This window comes from Limulus polyphemus, unplaced genomic scaffold (assembly GCF_000517525.1).
Source record: "Limulus polyphemus unplaced genomic scaffold, Limulus_polyphemus-2.1.2 Scaffold20, whole genome shotgun sequence".
In the NCBI taxonomy this organism is placed as follows: domain Eukaryota; kingdom Metazoa; phylum Arthropoda; class Merostomata; order Xiphosura; family Limulidae; genus Limulus; species Limulus polyphemus.
In genome coordinates, this window is record NW_013665630.1 from 367797 (window position 1) to 390050 (window position 22254).

A 22254-nucleotide genomic window follows, 5' to 3' on the forward strand; every position below is an offset into this window, starting at 1 on the left:
ATTCCTGTCACCATGAGTACGGATTAAGCTCGTTGCGGTATCTAAAATCGTGTATAGAATAATTAATTAATTCCTGTCACCATGAGTACGGATTAAGCTCGTTGCGGTATCTAAAATCGTGTATAGAATAGTTAATTAATTCCTGTCACCATGAGTACGGATTAAGCTCGTTGCGGTATCTAAAATCGTGTATAGAATAGTTAATTAATTCCTGTCACCATGAATATGGATGAGGCTCGTTGCGGTATCAAAAATCATGTATAGAATGGTTAATTAATCAAAATACTGGGGGGTAATGGCACTTCATAAGAACGATTTTCAAGGTCTTACTTACCCTTGGAACTACTTCCTCTATCATCAGCTACGCTTAGTCCGAATAACATGGCTACACACTATTGTAAAACACTCTCAAATTTTGATATACTTTAGATCCATTATATCTAAATTTGACAAATACATAATTACACAAAAATTAATGTCCTATTCATTACAGACTATAATATTTCTGATCACGATTTTATTAGTCTAATTACCAACCTTTCATTTCATGAATATAGCAGCATAACTAAGTCATGTTGATTTTTTGCTACTTATCAACAAAACATAAATTTCTTTCATATTTTATAACGGGGAACTTGCACAATTCTTACTTCTTTTATTGTCTCACCCCCACCCCCGGTGATTCAGCGGTAAGTCTGAGGGCTTATTACGCTAAAATCGTAATTCGGCGATGGGCACAGCACAGGTAGCCCATTACGTACCTTTATGCTTATCAACAAAGAAAGAAATAATTTTTTACGGTACCAGCGTAGCTTTACGTTTTACTGCTTCAAGTTCCAAGTTATCGTTATCGCTAGTTTAAAAGTACACATTCCATAATATTACTGTTACTGTTGCTATGCCATACCTGAGTGTTCGTGACTTACATTTTGTGATGACATATTTCCTGGACTGAAAGAGGGGGCGCTTCAGGTGACCTCCTGTGCTTCCTCGATTTCTGCCTAAAATACACCCATGCAGTAATGATGGAGACAAGAGCCAAAGCGATGCCAACAGAGCCACCAACAATAAACCATATGTATAAAGCTGTAAGAAAATGAAAACGTTTAACTCATAATTCTACAACACTTGCTGTAAGAATACAATTACGTGCGTTTCAAATGAAAAATATAGGATTTTGTTTCATGGATTAAAACAGAGTACATGGAAATTTAAGATCTTCTGTACATTTACCTCGAAGCCGTTTTCTAATCCTGTTTGAATTCAATTTTCACATTTACCGAAAACTTCGTAATACAAAGTATTATTACTAACCAACAATATCAATTACGCCCATATGCATTTTTTTTGCGTATTTCTATAAGGAAATGGATACCTAAATTATGCGAAATTCAAAAAATTAAATGATTTCTCCTTTATTTGACTATTGCCATCTTTCAGTGCTGGCGTGGCTCGTCTGAACTTTTGACTTAGAGACTGACTCTAATATTAATCTCCCTATTGCCCCCCCCCCACTGGCACAGCGGTATGTCTGTGTACTTACAATGCTAAAAACCGAGCACCGATAGCCCTTTGTGTAGCTTTGTGCTTTACTAGAAGCAAACAAACAAACTCTCCATTGACGTTATTGAATTTCTAAACCACGATGAAAAAGTTATCTTTAAGTACGCAGTCACTACCCTTACAAAATGGGTAAATCGCTTTACTAGGTTCCGCCACGACGAAAAGGCAATCTTTACGACTCGTAAAGATTGCCTTTTCGTCATGGCGGAGGCTAATAGAGTGATTTACCCATCGTGTAAGGGTAATGATTGCTGCAGTCATTACCCTTACACGATGGGTAAATCACTCTATTAGCCTCCGCCATGACGAAAAGGCAATCTTTACGATGCAATCACTACCCTTACGAAATGGGTAAATCACTCTATTAGCCTCCGCCATGACGAAAAGCTTATCTATACGTACGCAATTACTACCCCTCCACGATGGGTAACTCACTTAACTGACCTCTTGAGACCCGGAAAGTTATGATTTGACATAATCACAAAACATTCACTTGCTATATTTATTTGATTGCACTAAATATGATGATAACATAAACAAAACATATTTATTCAACAGATTGTCCTTTATTATTTACAATAGGTTTCAAAAGGGTTACTTCTAGGGTCTTGTTTCAAGTAATTCAACATCATTGGAAGTTTTAGAGGACAAATTTTGACGGATAGTGTTCACGAAGCTGACTGAATTGTGAAATATTCCACGCAGTGTATATAAATGCGATATGTTGGAAATGAAAATATTCACGAACAAATGTCTAATTAAGTGCAAAGATTCAAGGTATTTGCCTGCAACGTTAACGGGCAGAACAAACTACAAGCAACTCATGATGATGGTAAAGTGACCATAGGATGTAATACTTCTACAACGACTCTATCATATTACTAACTGATTTATGTAAATAATGAACAGCTTGGCCTATACGAGACTTAACAAGTTACTGGATAATTAGGTTATGAACTATTTTAGGATATCTACAAATGATATTAAGATATACAGCTTTCTTTAAAGTAGAAGTTAAGTAAGAAAAAAAAATATAGTTAACTAGAGGACTAGTTTCGACGTACCAAAAACATCATTTTCAGTATGCGTGTTATTTATGCGATTTTATTTCGTTATTGCCCCTTTTTTTACTTAGTTTTTACTTTAAAAAGCTAACATCTTAATATTAAATTACAGGATAATCATATCACACTGGTAAATAATAGGAAGCGTTCAATTAAATATCACGTTTTCTTGCACTTTTGCGAGAGTTGAAAATAACGAATATATTTACACTTTGAATGTTACTTTTTGATTAGCCAATGATAGGCCTCTAAACTCGCAAGACCCCCCAAATTTATTGTCTTGTTGCACTTGAGAAAGCCTCTACCATATTTAAAAGTCTACATGCAATTAGATTGACAGTAAAATTATTGATGGGGTTTGTATCCTTCGTTTTTATAAACACATTTTTGTAAATTGATTTGTAAATTTGCGTTCTTGACGTTATTGGTTACATACAAGTTTGCCCCCCCCCCCAGTGGAACCGCGGACTTACAACGCTAGAAACCGGGTTTCGATTCCCATGATGGGCAGAGCAGATAGCCCATTGTGTAGCTTTGCGCTTAACTACAAACAAACAAACATACAACTTTGCATAGGCGTACGGGGAATTTTTCAGAGGGGGCTGTACAATTTTTGCCCGAATGAGGTTATGAGGTAATATTTTCTGCTTCTAATTTTGCCCGAATAAAAGCTGAAATTTTGCCCTTGCTGGAGGTACCTATGTGACTTACATAGAAAATAAGCGATTTCACTCAGCTTTTGGTCAGTTCCTTACACTGAGCGTTGTAAAATGCAAACATATATAATTATTCAATATAACTTAATTACATTTGTCATTCCTCAAAAGACAATTAACCAAAATTTCTAACATGATGGTTTCGTTTGAAAAGACCAGTTGAATATTTATTATTCTCAAGAATGTTCCTGAATTATCCACATAGTCATACTTAAATTAATTTTATCTCAATTGCCTTCATATTTGTAATACGTAAATTAGAATTTCAAGCCTGTTTTGATTAGAATACAGAGTTCATGTCAGCACGATATTCTTAGATTAGTTATTGGATGGGCACCTCATAATACTGAAAAGAGTTTTAAGAAAACGGGGTGAAAACATGTAACTTAATTGCCTAAATTTTCGACGAAAAGTATTTTGCTTTTAAATGCTTCATTTTGCGTGATCTCACTTGTATATCTCTTGTAAATCGTTGAAGAAACCTTTTCTAACCTTACTTCAAAAAAATAAATAAATACAAATACTGACAACGAAAACGTTAGCATTAACAAGCTAAAATACCACCAAACACGCAGACTGAATACAAATTCTTAGTACATTATTTCTTACGCAGTAAGGAAATAAACATAAGAATAACACAGTCTTTGTGATAATTTTATCATTTATAGTAAAGGAAGTAGAGTTTAACACAATAGCCTCTCCCTCGTTTGGATTATTATTTTTAATTAAAAAAAAAGAAAACAGACTCAAACGCAAATAGAGTCGTATATATATAGGACATACCCCATATGTGTAGTTCCCCTGCCAGTCAGCAGTAAGTTTACGAACTCTAAGTGCTAAAACCCGAGGTTCGATTTCCTGAGGTGGACAAAATACATATAACCCGTTATGTAGATTTGTGCTAAAACAACATTGGCATGTCCCTAATGTGTGTGATTCTATTTATATATGCTCCCTATTGACTCAGTAGTTAGTCTGGGAGCTTATAAGGCTAAAACTCTGGTTTCGATACCTGTGATGAGAGGGCACAGATAGCCTGCTGTGTGGCTTTGCACTTAACAACAAGTAAACAAACTATATAGATATATGTAGTTTGAAAGATCGAAGAGATTTGGTTTTGAACTATGTAATATAAATAGCAGTTAAAGTCCGGGCGTGGCTTAATAGTGTTAGCGTGCTCGGTAAATAGCAGTTAAAGTCCGGGCGTGGCTTAATAGTGTTAGCGTGCTCGGTAAATAGCAGTTAAAGTCCGGGCGTGGCTTAATAGTGTTAGTGTGCTCGGTAAATAGCAGTTAAAGTCCGGGCGTGGCTTAATAGTGTTAGTGTGCTCGGTAAATAGCAGTTAAAGTCCGGGCGTGGGTTAATAGTGTTAGCGTGCTCGGTAAATAGCAGTTAAAGTCCGGGCGTGGCTTAATAGTGTTAGCGTGCTCGGTAAATAGCAGTTAAAGTCCGGGCGTGGCTTAATAGTGTTAGCGTGCTCGGACTCGTTGACGCAGAAATGCGCTGCAGAATTTGGAGTTGTGAGTGTGTTAAAGAAGTGAGGGTCAAATCCCACCATTAAGCCAGATGCTTAATCATTAACATGATGCTTTCAGAAAATTTGTTCAAATATGAACACGCAGCATCTATTGCTAAAAAGTTATTTGAACTACATTACAAAGTTCAACACTATTTGTAAATCACGAAAGAAAAAACAGCAAACAAATAAACCAGTGTCAGGCTAATCAAAACAACAAACATTTACGTTGTAAAAATACGCATTAAGTACTGGCAAAGGTGCCGTAATGCTGGATTTAAAGCGTAATGACTTAAATGGGGGCGTGGGTCATTCCCTTCTACTATTTTGAACACGAACTGTTAGTCTGATGCAAAGGTACCCGTGCTATGCGCGGCATTAAACGTCACTTTGGTTTAGCGTCGGCTTCACTTATTTTGCTATCGACTTTCTCGCTCAGTGGACCAGGCGTCTTCTGTGGTTATTGTGCCAATCTGTAGATTCAAGCGCTTACAATTTATTGCCTGTTGCAACAAAAACGCGCTTCACACTTCGGAGTCTTGAGTGTGTTAAAGAGTGACAGTCAAATCCTACTATTCAGTCACACAAAAGTAACCCAAGATTTAGCATTGGGTGCTGTTGACTAGCTGCTTTGTCTCTATGCCCTCTTTACTATTAGTTGAAAATTGGGCACGGCTTTGCTTGTAAACCATGCAACGTTAACAATTTGAACTGGCAAACAGTTTCAAATCTTACGAGATAAGTCACTGAGCTCTTACGTTTTTCCCACTAATCTTTCTTCTGTATGTAGAACTTATATAGCACAGTAGGCCATAATTTTACATTTCATTTTCTTAGTTACTTTTTATTACAAAAAAAACGCCTTTAAAGTCGGGCCATAATTTTACATTTATTTTCCTTAGTTACTTTTTATTACCAAAAATAATGCCCTTAAGTTCGAGCCATAATTTTACATTCGATTTCCTTAGTTACTTTTTATTACAAAAAAAAAACAACAAAAAACACACCCTTAAAGTCGGAGAGGAAATTGATCTGAAATAAGGAGAGAGTTCGCCATGTTTTGAATATACGGTTGCAAATAATAGTAGACAGTCTGAAGGGAAAACAAAATCAAACGTCGGAACTTTTATTGTCTTGATAGTGAAGTGGTACTAAGCTATAGATCTGAAGAGGGAAAAACGTAATGTATGAGGACCGCAAGCAAAAAATAAAAATCGGGGATTATTTTATTCTTATGTTTAATAGATATGCATTCACAATTAATTAAAGCACGCAGAGCTACTGAGTTAATCAATATGGGCTTATACAAGAGAGAAGTAAAACTCTTCGGTGGAGCATCACTGCACTTTTTTCACTTCTGTCTTTTTCAGTTGATCCAATAAGTGTTTGGCGTTCAAAAGTCTCCATGAAATCCCTTAGAAACTGTCAAAAATAATCTCTTCTCCACACTGTACAGGATAGCACGTCTAAAGAGAAACGAACTATAATAGCAAGATCGATAAATTATCATATATCCTTTCAAATTCTTGCCGTTGCAGACAACAAGTTTTTTTTTTTCCATACTGACTTACAGGATGATTATACGAAAGACAGGAAATTCATCAGCATTTTATTATCAAACCAAATCTTTCGTACTAAACCTCGTTCCCATTCCATCCAAAAGAAGCATTGAATGACAATGTTTATAACCAAGCATGAATAGCTCGCTAATTGTAAAAGTACGAAATTTCCTATGACTCTCTTTTTTTTTTTTCTTAAATTATTTCAGGTAATATTCCTTACTTGAGAATTTCCTTTTATCAATTAGATTAAGTAATTTTCAAACGCTTTTTAAGGGGTTTTGGTTTTGGTAGTTTCAACCATAGAAATGCAGAGACAGCCAAGTCACTGACGTCGAGATACAAGCAACCCTACTTTAGATCTGATGATCAGGAGGAAAGCAAACATCCATCAACACTCGCTGCCTATAAGCCTATAAGGACTCTCTTAATGGAATAGCAGGATTGACTGTTGTGGTTATAACGCTTCCGCAGCTGAAAGTGCGTTTCGTGTTCAATGGTACATCGAGACTCGATCTCTGGACCTTTTGATATGCAGCCCATTATTTTTTGGAAGCAAAATCACTTTATTATTCACCTAATTCTTTAGCTTGCATGGCCAGGTGGTTATGGCGCTTGACTCGCAATCTGAGGGTCGTGGGTTCGAATCCCCGTCCCACCAAACATGCTCGCCCTTTCAGCCGTGGGGTGCGTTATAATGTGACGGTCAATTCCACTACTAGTTGGTAAAAGAGTAGCCCAAGAGTTGGCGGTGGGTGGTGATGATTAGCTGCCTTCCCTCTAGACTTTGAATGCTAAGTTAGAGACGTCTGTCTCAGATAGCCCTCCTTTAGCTTTGCGCGAAATTCAATCAAGCAGTCTTTAGCTAGCTTTTATGACAACGTCATTAAAACACTGTTTGAGTTGGAATCTTAATGAAGATTAAAATTAGACAGAAATTGAAAGTTGTGAAAGATCTTTAACATTAAAAATTAACCATAAGTGGTTTAATTTACTTGACCTCGTTAACTTCTACAGCATTGTAAATGCTGTGTTTCCTACTCTAAGTTCTGGATATAAAGATACATAAACTAACCTTTAATTTACTTGTTGTGTTTGTCTCTTTGAAATTAAGCACAAAGCTACACAATGTGCTACTTGTGTTCTGCTCACCACTGGTATCGAAACCCGGTTTCTAGCGTTGTAAGTCCGCAGACATACCGCTGTGCCACTGGGAGGCTTGTGTTTGTCAAACATAACACGGATCTCACAATAATATGGACATTAATGTTTAAATTGAAGTACATTTCAATTTCTTAATCATAAATACTGTGTTATCAGAATCAATAACTGAAAAAGTTCTCGTGGTAATTTACCTATCTACACTAAATTTTTCAGGAATTTTTATTGACGTAAAATAGATGCCTCAAGTACATTTTCCAAAAGAAAAAAAAACATAAATTCGTAATATTCTACGTAACTTTAAAAAACATCCTTTTTAAATAAGTGTAGTTCCTGATAAGTTGCATACAAATAGAATATCTATATAGTTAAAAGAGTAACGCGCGCGCGCGTGTGTGGGAAGCTTTTTTAAACTATGCAAAAATGAAGGACTAGGGAAGTGCTGACGACGTCAATATATACACACGTGAGAAGTGGATGTAGATAGCACTATACATTGCAACTGTAAAGGTATTTGGGGGGAATGGGTCCGTCATCCCTCAGAGCCCCATCTCAGAAAGCAGGCTTAAGTGTTAAGGTTTTGTGTGTTTGAATTTATCCATTTATTTATAGACAATTAGAGTACCGGTACCGTCATCCTGTTGAGTTTTAATATTTACCTCTGTTTGCCACTTTTGATCATTTGGCTCAAAGTGTCTTTTGTACTAGAGATGTTTGGTGGGTACCACGTGTTGTGGAATAGGCTTAACTTCACAGTTATTGAGTCGCCCTGCACGGTCATCAGATTCATTCAGAGTTAACTTCTTACGTGAGTAGTCTAGGAATATAGGTCACTTAACTGTTTTAATGACTTTAAATACACAGCACTGATTTTGTATTTTATTAAATTTGTGCATTCAAATACAAAATATGACAACAAAATGTTTCGTATGCTTGAAGCACGAGTTTTACCACATTTTGCTAATTGCTGCAATAAGTGTAGTTAATGTTATTAGTTAGAAATATAAAAACAACTTTTATGCTCGGCTTTACTGCTAGTTCAAGTAAACATGTTAATTAGAAATACATATCTTTCGCAGTAACATACTTCTGATTCCAAGAGTAAATAAGTAAAAGGAGAGGATGCTTGCTGCATCATGCGGAAACAAACCTATGACTTAATGTTATTACTGTTGAAATGTAGAAGGGGTAATGTTCAGTTAATGAAACTTGGAAGAGGGGACGTACACCCTACAAACTACGCCGAAGATTTTTTAAACTATTTCTACTTCTGATTCCAAGAGTAAATAAGTAAAAGGAGAGGATGCTTGCTGCATCATGCAGAAACAAACCTATGACTTAATGTTATTACTGTTGAAATGTAGAAGGGGTAATGTTCAGTTAATGAAATTTGGAAGAGGGGACGTACACCCTACAAACTACGCCGAAGATTTTTTAAACTATTTCTTTCTTCATCTTCTTCTTTTCTAAACAATTAGTTTCAAAGCAATTATTTTTGTGAAGTTATGGAATACTTGTTTTGGAATAACAGAATATTTGGGTCTTCAAAACTCTTTGCACGTGAAGAAAAAATAAACTAAACAAGCCTCAAATATGTATTTTGTACTTCATTTTTATTTATAACCTGCAAATTTAAATTCAGATAAGTACTTAGTTGTTTTCTGGTTTTCATTCTGAAGGTAGTCTGTAGTGCAACAAAAATTATAATAAAGAAGATCTGGGGAAAAGAGAGTATTTAAGTTTTGTTATATATCTATATATACACATATGACATGATTTGATTTGCCGAAGTAGCTCAAAACAACGAAACCCTGACTGGGATTGGTTAATATACAAAGCTCACGCTCCTAGATACGCTGATAAGCATGACGTAGTATCTCGATGTTATTTTCCGACATAAGTCCGGGTGTAGAGGTGCGGCACGTGTCCGATGTTGACGTAACTATCACATGCAATATTGAGCTGGGAACAGCTGTGTTGGAGAACTAACACCTTTGGACCACTACTAAAAAAGAGAGAGAGAGATAATATATAGCTGTTTCTATGTGCTCTTAATCCGAGATGTGTTTCAAGCTCAAAACTAAGGAGGATAGGTGGTTGTTTTCAAGGCTGAAGAAGGATAAATGGTTGTATTAGAGGTTGAGAAGTAATATCGTGCCTTCACAATACGTACTTACTGAGATGTTTTTAAGAGCTCGCTGCATTACGAGAGAGTCGTATATCTGAAGAGACAGAAATTCTTATCTTTATTATCGTACTTAGACCTACCTTTCACGCACTATCAAGAAATACATGTTAAGTTTTAATATCTGTTCACTTAATCTAAGTGAGATTTATGGTAAATGGTAAATTGCTTTACTACGCAAGTGGGCTATTTATGGATACGTAATTCAATAATTACAGAAAATATGTAATTAAACACATTACTGATGAGTAGAGTTAATTTTACACTGATAAACTAGAGGAAAAACGGTTAGCGAACAACACTCATCACCACATTTTGGCCCACTCGCTTATCTGCCCGAATACCAGGACTTGACCATCATTGTTATAGTGTATCCATGGAAAGGGACTCTTGTAATCTATCTTTCAGTTATTGGGCTCCATATATGTTTTAACATGTTAAACATAGCGGTGTAGGAAGGAGTTGAAAAGTGGGGGTGCTTGGCTAGACATGCAGATTTTACAATGATACATTGAAAGTATAAGGAGCTGCCAGAAGCGGATTAACGCACGGCATCTGGGGCAAATGTTACACATAATAGATTATGTTTTTAAAAAGGGCTGGGAAGTAGACCATACGACTGGATGAAAGAGCAAACTTGGAGACAAACTACCTATGCACTTTTCATTCACGATTACCTGTTGGTGACAGCAGGCCAAAAGCTGGACCGGAAAACTTAATATAACACAGACGTATTTCATTACAATATAATAAAATGTTATATTATAATATGAAGACAAATTCGCATAGTTATCCCTGAAATCGTTTTGGTAACATCCTCTCTTTAAGGGTAGAATCATGTTGAAAATTCTCGCATTGCTTGCTCGCACATGCGCACAAATCACATTGTACACATGGTTTGTTCGTGATGGTATTTGAGTTATAACAATTGCGTGTAAATATTCACACCAGATATTGCAACTATTTTTGTAAGTATAAATATATTTTTGGTAACGGATTTTTGATAAAAATACAAGTGAATAGTTTATTTTTATTTACAATATAATAATATACTTATAATACAATATTATGTCACATGAGCTTTAATTTTTCAATAATCACATTATCAAAGATTCTTTACAATGGAGTACATATGTACCATTATCATGCAACGGTAAATTCTTTCCCCCGTATTTTATTATTAACCCTTTGACAACCACAAGATCTGTGCATGAATGTTTTAAAAATATAATCTCTTTTCCTAGTTCATAGGTCGTGCTAATCATGAATTTTATACTAATATTGTTGTAATTTCAGTGTTTTACGTAATATTCCATGGACATATTTGTCCCTGTGGTTCTTAAGTTAATATATTCCATGGGACATATTTGTCCCTGTGGTCCTTAAGATTAATTGGATAATAAAATAAAATAAAAACTTTTTATTTGATGATAATATAGATAATTCGAGTCTACGTAACAATTTTAAAAGATCTGTAAAATAAATATTCTAATAACTCGAAATTCTGAACAATAAACAAATATTTGAAAAACAAACAAACTTGTCTTCACTTGCAAGCTTAGCTGTTACTTATTATGGTGTTTTGCAAAACAGTTTCTAGTTGATGTGTAGCAAAAACAGACATGGCAAATATTACAAACATTGAATACTGAATACATGCGAAGTCTATATATAGCAGAATTTGAATATTTTTCTGGCATCACTAAATATGTGTCAATATTATTTATCTTATTTCAACAATTTAACGCTGCAACACCAATAGGTAGTTTTGAAAATGTAGTATTTAATTAACAACAGCCATTTTTGTTAGGTGATAGACATGTATATTCATATATTGGTAAGAGTTTTTTATGATAGTAGAGTTTGTCAGTGTGGGAATGTAGTTTGTAATGCTAATATTTTCACTACTTCTGCTTGCTAGTCCTGCTAGATATGAGTGAGGATAGACACAAATTACGCAGGGTTCGGCAATATCTGAATGGTGCCGAAAAAAGAAAACGAGCTAAGCACAAACGGGAACAAGAAGAAACCAATGTAGTCAAATCCAAGAAGATATCCAATTTTTTTGTGCCTGCCTATGGAGATGACTCGAGTAATCCACAACCAAATATACCGCACAGCAATGATATTCCTCAGACATTTATATCTATAGCAAATCACAATTCGGACTTGGTTACTGAGAAGGCTCAGTAAAACTGTAGAGTGTCTATATCAGATGAAACATTGATAACAACACAAATGGTGGTATATGTCCATGACGAAAACTTTGATTTACCAGAACCAGGGGATGGTATTACAGAAGAAACTCAGAGTGCAGGATTTCAAGACGCCATTGGATTGTGGTCTGAGAGAGCAGCGGAACAAATGACTGATTACTGGACTAGGAAAGGTACTAACACTATCACCAATATAAACGGACCTTTTCACACCTCACTACAATGTGTATCTGAGTCCAGAGGCTCAGTAAAACTGTAGAGTGTCTATATCAGATGAAACATTGATAACAACACAAATGGTGGTATATGTCCATGACGAAAACTTTGATTTACCAGAACCAGGGGATGGTATTACAGAAGAAACTCAGAGTGCAGGATTGCAAGACGCCATTGGATTGTGGCCTGAGAGAGCAGCGGAACAAATGACTGATTACTGGACTAGGAAAGGTACTAACACTATCACCAATATAAACGGACCTTTTCACACCTCACTACAATGTGTATCTGAGTCCAGAGGTACAGTAAAACGACCTTGCACGAAAAGTGTATTTGAAAGAAACCTCCCTAATGGTGAAAAAGTTTATCGGACATGGTTATATTAATTACTCTCTCATAACTGGCAGAGTCTACTATTTTCCTTGGACGGTTGGATACGGAGGCTGGAATCATTCTCGACGAGCACTTGAAGAGCATGAACGATCAACATTGCACTGCACGAATGTTGTTTCACTTGCAAAACGATCTGCCGAATCCAGTCATGTCGACAAAGCAATGGTCAGATAGGGAGCTGAACTCCAGTCTTACTGGTGCCATGGTTTGAAAAGAAGTGTTAGTGTTATAAGCTTTCTTGCTTAGCGTCGTCTTGTACTTCGTGGTTCGAATTAAACTGTGGGTTCACCAAACTATGGAAATTTCATTGGTCTGATGGAACTGTTATCATAACATGACCCATTCCTGGCTCAGCACCTCCAAAAGTATGCAAATAAAGGGCGAAGACATACTTGATAGGCGTGCAAGTGCTTATACGGAGATGAATGATCGATTTGTATTTCTCCGCAGACTTTTAGAAATGGACCCAAACCAAATTCGCTCAGCAGCTTCAAAACTGGTCAGGGCCTCGGTGATGAACTGATTCAGTTCGATGCATTACTGGATAAGAGCGGTAAGAACAACTTTAGAGAAGCCACCATGAAAGCCACCTTTCCTAACACTGAAATTGCGTTGAGAATTTATCTCTCACTGATGATATCTAACTCCAGAACCATCTGAGGTCTACGATGACACAGTCAAAGCTCGTGAACCTTGCCATTCTTGCCTTCGAACCAGATATTCTGGAGTTCTTGGATGTTAATGACATTTTACTTACTCTTGCAAGACGTAAAATAAGAAAGATATTTCACATGTGGAAATGGAGACTGTATGAACTTACTGTTCTTTTGTAATTACCTTGTCACGAATTTAAAATTGTTTTCTTTCTTGGATAAATAGTTCAAATAATTATCTAACTCAGCAATTTGTTATTTTTATTTTGCTTTATTAATTTATGCTTAAATATTGACATTGTGTAGAGCTGTCGGTTTTATCTACTTGCATAGAAATTTAGTTTTTTTTGTTTACTTTACGAGTTTATGTTTAAAAATATATGTTTTATTTGAAAAGGGGTGACTGTTTTTATATGAATATAGGCCAATCCTAATATTTCAAGCTCTGCCTTTCGAGAGGGGTACCCATAAAATATTTGTCCCGGCCTTGGGAGCTGCTAAAATAAACTCCAGTGTTGCTAAAGGCAGTTCAATATAGGAGGGTCTGGGGGCATGCACCCCATAAAATTATAATAATAATATAATTTACAGTTGCTATATAAGTCAAATAGCACTCCGGGTTCCGACGCCTCTGAAACAGATTTTCTACTAATTAAGCATTAAATTTTGTTCTAGCAAGCCGTGTTTACTGCAGCGTATCAATTAAGTTGAATCACCTTCATCACAAGAAAAGAGCAGTTTCTAAGAGTCTTCTAGGGGTTGAGAAAATGATAGGCAAGGCCTGGGCAATTCTGGTTTTAATGGCACAGTTGAAAATGCTTGAAAGTTGGAATAACAAGAAAAGTAAAGTCCAAACTTACGTTATCACACACACACACATATACCAATGTAATAAATATATAAGAATTGAAGTTAAATTAATTTTAAGTACTTCTTGGTTACTTATTGAATCAATTCGGCAAACCCGTATTTTAGTGACCTCCGAACACTGAATAATGCAAAAAAAGTGTTTTAATTATTACCATAAAACCAAAAGAGATTTTAGTGTTGGATTATCAATGAAATGTGAAAAGAACTATATGTATAATTCAGCCTTAAACAAATTTCACCAGAAATTACACCTCCTATTTCAACTGGTATTGGTATTTTCAATCTAAACAACATCTTAAACTCACATGGGCTAAACGGCCAGGTCAGAGATTCTGGTATAGTCGTCTCAAATTTAGAACTACTGACCAGAGGCAAAGCAGCCAGTTTAAAGTACCAGCAACTTTAAGGAATTTGTATTTGAACTGTATAATGGGATTTACTGCCATTCTCCTAACGAACCCACAGTTGAAAATATGGGTTGTGTTCAGCAGCACTGAAGCGCGAACTTTGGATTTTCGATCAGCAGCCAGGCACGCTAACCACCAGGCCCCGCTCGGCCTTTTAAATTATTTATATAGATTTTAATGCTGTGGTATTTAGAGCAGGAAATATTTAAGAATCGACTTATACTCTTTGTAGTTCATTATTTCAGTCATGTAAAATAAACGCAAGAAAGTACTGATTTCGTAGCTAACAATTAAAGAAACTATGTTTTGTTTTAGATATTCAGTTATTACAAATATATAATTAAAACTAGTATCTTAAATAGTTGAATATTTTTGCCTTCTACAGTGGTAGATCTAGGATTCAATACAGGAGGTTCAACAGGGATATTTTTTATCATTACTGGGGAAGCTCAGCGTAGACGTAGTTAGGAGTGGATACTAGAGAGGGTCCCCCCCCCGTTCCAGCTAGAACCAACAGAAGACGATAGGAAACAACATTTTTTTATTAATGTAGATTCTAAACATCTATATAATGTACAGAAAAGTCACCTTAATAGTGGAATATGAAACAGAAACGCCCATTCTCTCCTCCATCCACACACAGCGATATTTACATATGTCTCTGTCAACTAGACCCACCTCATCATTCTCACAAAATCAGATACACTATATATAGAATAGCATAACTTTTCTCAAGCTCAACCAATTACAATGCGCTTTACTGTAATTCGAAATATCGGAAACATACGGTCTGCAGGGACTGAACTGAAATAACGTAGGCATTTTAAAGCGCACAATACTGTTTTAACTGATTTTAGCTCTTATTTTATTATAAATTAATATAACTCCACTGCTCTAAAATGTCTTCTATAAAGTCGTTCCATTAAGGCGCTTAGATATGTGTGTTGTCTCTGAAGCTAATTGTCTCTTTAAAAACAACAAAAAGGAAACTAAGTATTTCTAACGCCCTCTATCGTTTAAACGTTAGATTTCTAATGTTTATGTGCTTGATGCAAAAGGAAGCAACATATATATATAAATATCTATCTAAAACAGGAAAAGCAAATCAGTAAATTTCTAAATGTATAATGTATATCTTAATTTTTCAATTTTTTGTTTCTAAACAAAATTGCTTCAGTAATCAACTGAATTTTTGTTTTCGTATATAAAAATGCGACTTTCAGTACTTAAGATTTTAGCCTGGTGGGATGCAGCTGAATCAACGTGGCACTTGCAGAGCATGTGATCGCTTCATTAACCAAGTGGAAAGCATGTGGTGTAAAGAGTACACGCAAATAGCATTAAAAACCTACATAATTTAGTGTAGTAACAATTTTTCGTGGTGGATATTACTGTGCGATTGATATATATATATATATATCTAAATATTAGTTTACAGTTGGAAATAAACAAACTTTGATGCTACACATTGTTACAATACATACAAAAAAAATGTTACACTTTAATTACAGTGTCTCAGACTTAAAAGGTAGTGTATGGTACAAAGCCATAACAGAGTTATAACAATATATGTATAACAGTGGGAATGTTACACTGTTCTTGTGGTATTTCAGTTTAGATGATTTCCTTAATAGGATTAATATTTTCGTTATATGACAATCATGGTTACAGTGAATTAATTAAAATTTCAGGGAAATGTTTCGAAGGTCTTGGAACTAATCCAAAGTTGATTTGTGCTCTCCTAGCTTCAAACTGGAGACGTTAAACAACAGTTTGTGTGTAGATTTGTATTCGAAAACCGCATAACATAACAACACTTATTGATTAACTACCTAACTCTCTGCTTTTTATTTATCGAAACAATATTTAAGCTGTTAGGCTTTCTGTATAAGTTTAGCAATGGAGTTCTTTTCACCTTGTGATGGTATAATTTCTAATGAGTCATGTTTGCTAATATTGAACAATTTCATCAACAACTGAAAGTTGTACTTTCGAGCTGTATCAATTTCTACCTGCTCAGATAGGTCGATGATAAAGAATACTACCTATAAATAAATCTTCAGTCGAGGGAAACAGGTTGGTGACGTTTGTTTACATCCATACGCATGCTCAAACACTATTCCTTCTATTCCTTGCTGTCGAAATCTATCATCGAACGAGCTGGGTTGATATGTGAGGCCACTCAAACTGGGTTGATATGTGAGGCCACTCGAGCTGGGTTGATATGTAGGCCACTCGAGCTGAGTTGATATGCGAGGGCACTCGAGCTGGGTTGATGTGTGAGGACACTCGAGCTGGGTTGGTCTGTGAGGGCACTCGAACTGGGTTGGTATGTGATGGCACAGGATTTGGGAAGACGGAGTTATAACCCTGGGTTCAAATAAGGTTGATGATATGTGAGATAATTATCATTTACCTTAGAGCTTTATTAGTTATTAGTTGATAAGAGTTGATACAGCTCTAAACTAGAGTCCTCCTTGACTCCCATGTATTCGTCCTTCGTTAATGAGGACTTAAATTAGAGTCCCCCTGGACCCTCCCTCCCGTATTCGACCTTGGTGGATAAGAGTTGGTAAGACTATAAACTAGAGTCCCCCTGGACCCTCCTGTATTCGACTTTGGTTGATGAGAGTTGATACAGCTCTAAATTAGAGCCATCAGGAGGTCATTATTCGAAGTTAGTTATACAATATGAGCAAATGCATTATTATTATTATATCAAACATTTTTGAAAGGTATGATATATATATAGAAAGATAGAAGAAAAATATACTTTGGCCAACTGAGATTATCAAAATATTAAATCACATTAACTCGTCAATCCTTGGTCTTCAACCGGAACGAATACGATATTCCGATTTCAGATACAAATCTGAGATATTGAAATCAAAAATTATCGTTTATTAAAAAGGCATATACCTGTTAAAAGTTTATATTAATAATCTGTCAGCTTTTTTACCTCGCTACGCTGCAGTCGAGTGTCTCTTATGTTCTTGATAAAATTGCGTCTATTGTATATTGACTTAAGAATAGAAAAAATATATATAGATTTAATTAACGTGATTTTCATTTTGTTTGGCTTCAATATTGAGTTCGTCCTTATCAGGAATAATAAAGCTTAACCATTCTGTTTAAACACTGGATAGTCACAAGGTACGGTGTAGTGAAACTAGTTTTATACGCACAGGAGAGATAACTGATAAGTTTACTATCACGATACTATGATAGAAACATAGTAAACTGCCTAATATGATACTTGACGCGTTGAAGAAACGATGGTTGTATTTTAAAATTAAGTATAGTAGGTTATGTGATAAAGCTCACGCAAACTTAAACATGTCTGGTAAACGACAAGTTTAAATGTCAAAAACGGCACACACACAAAAATGTTTTTGAGAGTAAATTTATCTATATATATCTCTGATAAGATAACAACTACATCATGGGTCTGACATGGTTACAAAGCCCGATTCACAATCTGAAGGTCGTGGGATTGAAAACTGTCACCGAACAGTTGTGGGGGCGTTATAATGTGGTTGTCAATTCAAATATTCGTTAGTAAAGAATAACCCAAGTATTGATGGAGGAAGATGTTGACTAACTGTTTTTCCTTTAGTCTATCACTTAAAAATTAAGAACAGTTAACACAGGCTGGCTTTGAGTAGTTTTGGGCAAAATTCAACAAATAAACAAAAACAAAAAATACCCTAACTTATGATATCTATAGTGTGTTTAATACACTCTTAACCTACCCTGCATTGTTTTACTGTAAGAGTATCCAATCCTAGAGTGTTGTTACTCGGTTGTGAGTTTGCGTGAAACTGTTGATTCGGCTTTCCTTCCCAAATAAATTAAAAACTAGAATATTTATCTATATACATGAAATTGAACAAACAAATATATGTATGTACAATTTTTACAATGTTACCGTCTGATCCTCACTTGAGATTTTAATTTCCACTCAGTGTTTTTTTTTACTGATTCGCCCTGAGTGAGCTTCCTCTAGAGAAATGATTACACGAGCCTTCGGGAGTACATCTTATATTCTGACAACACTGATCTTATAAGAAAAGCCTTGGATATATTCAAAATACAAAATCATAGATACCATCATCTATACTGGTTTGTGTGTGTTTTATAACCTGTTAGTTAGTTGTGATATTATATAAAACTGTATATTAACTTGTGTACTCTTATTGTTGTTTTAATATACCCTACATTGTTTTACTGTAAGAGCATCCAATCCTAGAGTGTTGTTACTCGGTTGTAATTTTTTAGTATTAAACTGTATATTAACCTCAATATTATTACTTTTGTTTTAACCTACCCTGCATTGTTTTACTGTAAGAGTATCCAATCCTAGAGTGTCGTTACTCGGTTGTAATTTTTTTGTATTAAACTGTATATTAACCTCAGTATTATTACTTTTGTAGAAGTCAAACAACAGTTCGTGTATTCGAACACTGCACGTAAAATGTGCCCAATGAGTACGTACGAAGAAGTTCTTGGGAGAGTGCTGTGATTGTTTTGTTTTGTCAATCTACTCTTAGCAATATTTATATTAATATCAAAAAAATTGTCGTTGACACTAGTACATACCAATGTAACTTATTGTCAAGATAAAAAAGAAGTTATCTAAACGTTTTTCAGCATTGTTTAGCTTCATATAAAAATAGATACCAACATGATGTCCTGCAAAGTGGCTAGCTAAGATATAAAATAACTCATTTCGATGAGCTTTCATTTCTTCTATGGACGTCATGGGGTAAAGGTTATTTTTAATACCAAATATAAGCATACATTAATAAGAAAAATATACCTGAACAGTTTTCAGCTTGATGGGAAGAAGTGGTGATGAATTTTGATCGTTTAATGTCGGTTTCAGTTTTTAGAGTGTCAAACTTTCATGAATTTGTAATTGCTCTTCATTTTCAACCCGACGAACCTTAAACTTTTCTAGGCACAGTGTAATGGATTAGTTTTTGGATATACATGTGAAATGTTTGTCTGTTTTAACGTAAAACAACGAACTATTTGTGCTGTGTCCATCGTGGGGATCGAGCCCGGTATTTTAGTACTGTAATTTCTGAAGTTTACCCCTGAGCCATTGGGGGACTAATGTGAAATACTGTAGTATACATATATAAATTCGAGCTCCGCACTTTGGGTATGTGAATGCATTATAAGAGTGACAAACGGTATGAAAAAATGTACAAGTGGATGGTGTTTATTAGCTGCCTTCCCTTTAGTTTATTACTTTAAAAACTAGAGACTGCTAATTTAGCACGAAATTCAACAAAGAAACAAATTAATGTATGAGAAATGTATATCTGAGGGCCACAGGAATCTGTCATTTCTTCTTATAATTCCTGCTGATGGATTAATGATTCCACCAGCAAGCTGTATTTTATCTCTTTTCAAAATTAGAGTGTGCTACTATAATGTTAGGTTAAACTGTTTGATAAGCGACGGTGAGGAAGCATTGATGTTTCTCAGCTAAACGGCCTAATTTATTCTAGAGAGGTCATCATGTCAGATTTTAAAAAAATGTTTCTTTGTTTAATAATGGGATAGTAATTTACTAAAAAGATTCAATAAATGATGGAGAAACAGACGAGCAGAAATACAGATGGTATATGAAGATCTATACAAACCAATATAAAATGTTCTATTTTACTCAAGTAAGATTTTTATTGTGAAAATTACAGGCTTGGGGCATGACAAGAGTTTACAAAAACCTACCTCTCTCTCCTTGTAACTATATAATCAAATGATATTACATTCTTAATCAACATGAGATTATTTATGGCGTCACAGAGACCGAACCTCACGAGATATCATTGGGATTATGGCCGAAAAACAGCGAGGATACCCAACTAATGAATCCATGTATTCTAATCATTATACATTTCTGTTTTATGATGTTTCCTACTCTAAGTTAGACTGGTATAATAAATTACATAAACTAATTGTGTTTTTATTATTTTTGTTATTATCTAAAAGCAAAATACATATTTTCATATTTAAGAAATCCCTCTCTAATGTCAGAAACCTTTGAAATTTATTGTGACAGCGATGCAAGCGAAAACACGCGGCTACGAAGCACAGACTTACTAATCTTATACAAGAGTAGAGAATTTATTTTGTTAAGCGTCCATTCATTAAACAAAATAGACGATTCTGCTGTAGTTTGAAACGTTTCATTATTCCCTCTGGTCAATAATTAAAAGGCACGGGTTCAATGTGATGATTACGATTAAACAGTCAGGAAGGAGAATAAAGTTATTACCAAAGGTTAGAGTCCTTAAAGGCTAGAAAATATGAATAACACGAACAAAAATTTCTGGTGCATAACATTTCATTTAAGTGCATGTAGATATTATAAGATCCAAAGGTTAATGTTAGCTTGAAACGGTCGTAAATTCTGATCAAAGACTTGTACTCTTACTTCGTAATTTTCAGCCTCTTGTGTATTTCTAACGACATCCAGAAATCTATTTACAGAGACTACCTAAAAGCAGGTCGACCTTTACACACAAACTATGCCGTTTAATTTTGGTAGGTTTTAATGAAACTAAAATATGACCAATATGCAACAAGAACGAAACATCTTATGTGTCATCTTCTTCACAAAACTGTATGAATCAAGGAATTTTGGGAAGTGGAAAGAAATATGCTATATATATTCGACGAGATTTACGTTGTTATTCTCGATTCTTATTTCATCTTGCCCAAAACATTTCGGCTGTTTTGTGTTGTCGACTCATGGTGTTATATATCTGAAGCTCGATAGATAATAATTCGTTCCTTTTTTTTAAGGAAAATAAACTTAAAAACAATAAAGAAATAGAAGAATGCTAAACTCAAAATAGTCCGAATTTAATTGTTTTTCTTAGATCTGTATTTAGGTTATGCTTGTTGAATATTAGGCAAAATAAATGTTATTCCTAATCACGACTTTCATATTTAATGCGCTGTCGCGAAAACGCGAATGGACAGACTATAAGCAAGGCACTACTCAATAGTACCCAACGCCAACTCTTGAGTTACTCTTGTCTGATCGAATAGGTGGGATTAGGTTGTCGCTCTTATAACACTCCCATGGCCCCCAAAGTCTGGAAAGCGTTTTTGCGACAACGGGTCGCGAATCAGAAATCCTTAGATTCAAAATTTAAGCACAATAATTGCTGGACCACACCTGACCCATGGTATGACGATTTAAGAAAACTTAGTTATTACAGTTACTATCATTAATTTGTTCAGAGTCAGGGTTGAAGGAAGCTTACAGTCCCTACGTTTAATATCAAAATAAAACTGTCTTTTTTCACCTAATATTCAGGATTGTAAGCTTATCGAAAAATATTGCATGTGTAAAAATTATACACAGTTTTAAAATCATTAGGTTTAGCCCAGCAGAAAAAAAAGAAAAGATTTGAAAAATTGAAGAAAGCATATTGTACACCTACCCTAAGTCGATAAGAATGGGAATGCGACATCTGTTTGTTTTTTATATTTATTCCAATTTTTTTTTCCATGGTCACATCCAGCAGATACATATGTTATTCAATGTCAAGGCAAAAACGTTGGGGTTGAAATCAAGGCTCTTAATTTTTAAGACGAATTTTCTTTTAGATACTGCTTAAAGTTGTCGTCATTTGAATATTTGAATATTTCTGAAAGGGGATATGATAGCTTCGTTGTTTGTTTTAGAGTAAAGCCGCATTGAGCTATATGC

At 35.1% G+C, this 22254-nt stretch overlaps 1 protein-coding gene across 2 annotated transcripts in view; it reads right to left on the reverse strand.

The window, feature by feature from the left end:
* Nucleotides 1-22254, reverse strand: part of LOC106457930 (synaptotagmin-15-like) — a 55118-nt gene that overhangs the window by 29509 nt on the left and 3355 nt on the right. Inside the window, exon 2 of one of the 2 annotated variants that reach the window (XM_022384242.1) lies at nt 927-1086. In XM_022384242.1, coding sequence (XP_022239950.1) covers nt 927-1086 — 160 coding nt within the window. Of the gene's footprint in view, nt 1-907; nt 1087-22254 lie in introns of both variants that reach the window. The other variant, XM_022384247.1, reaches the window with a different exon arrangement.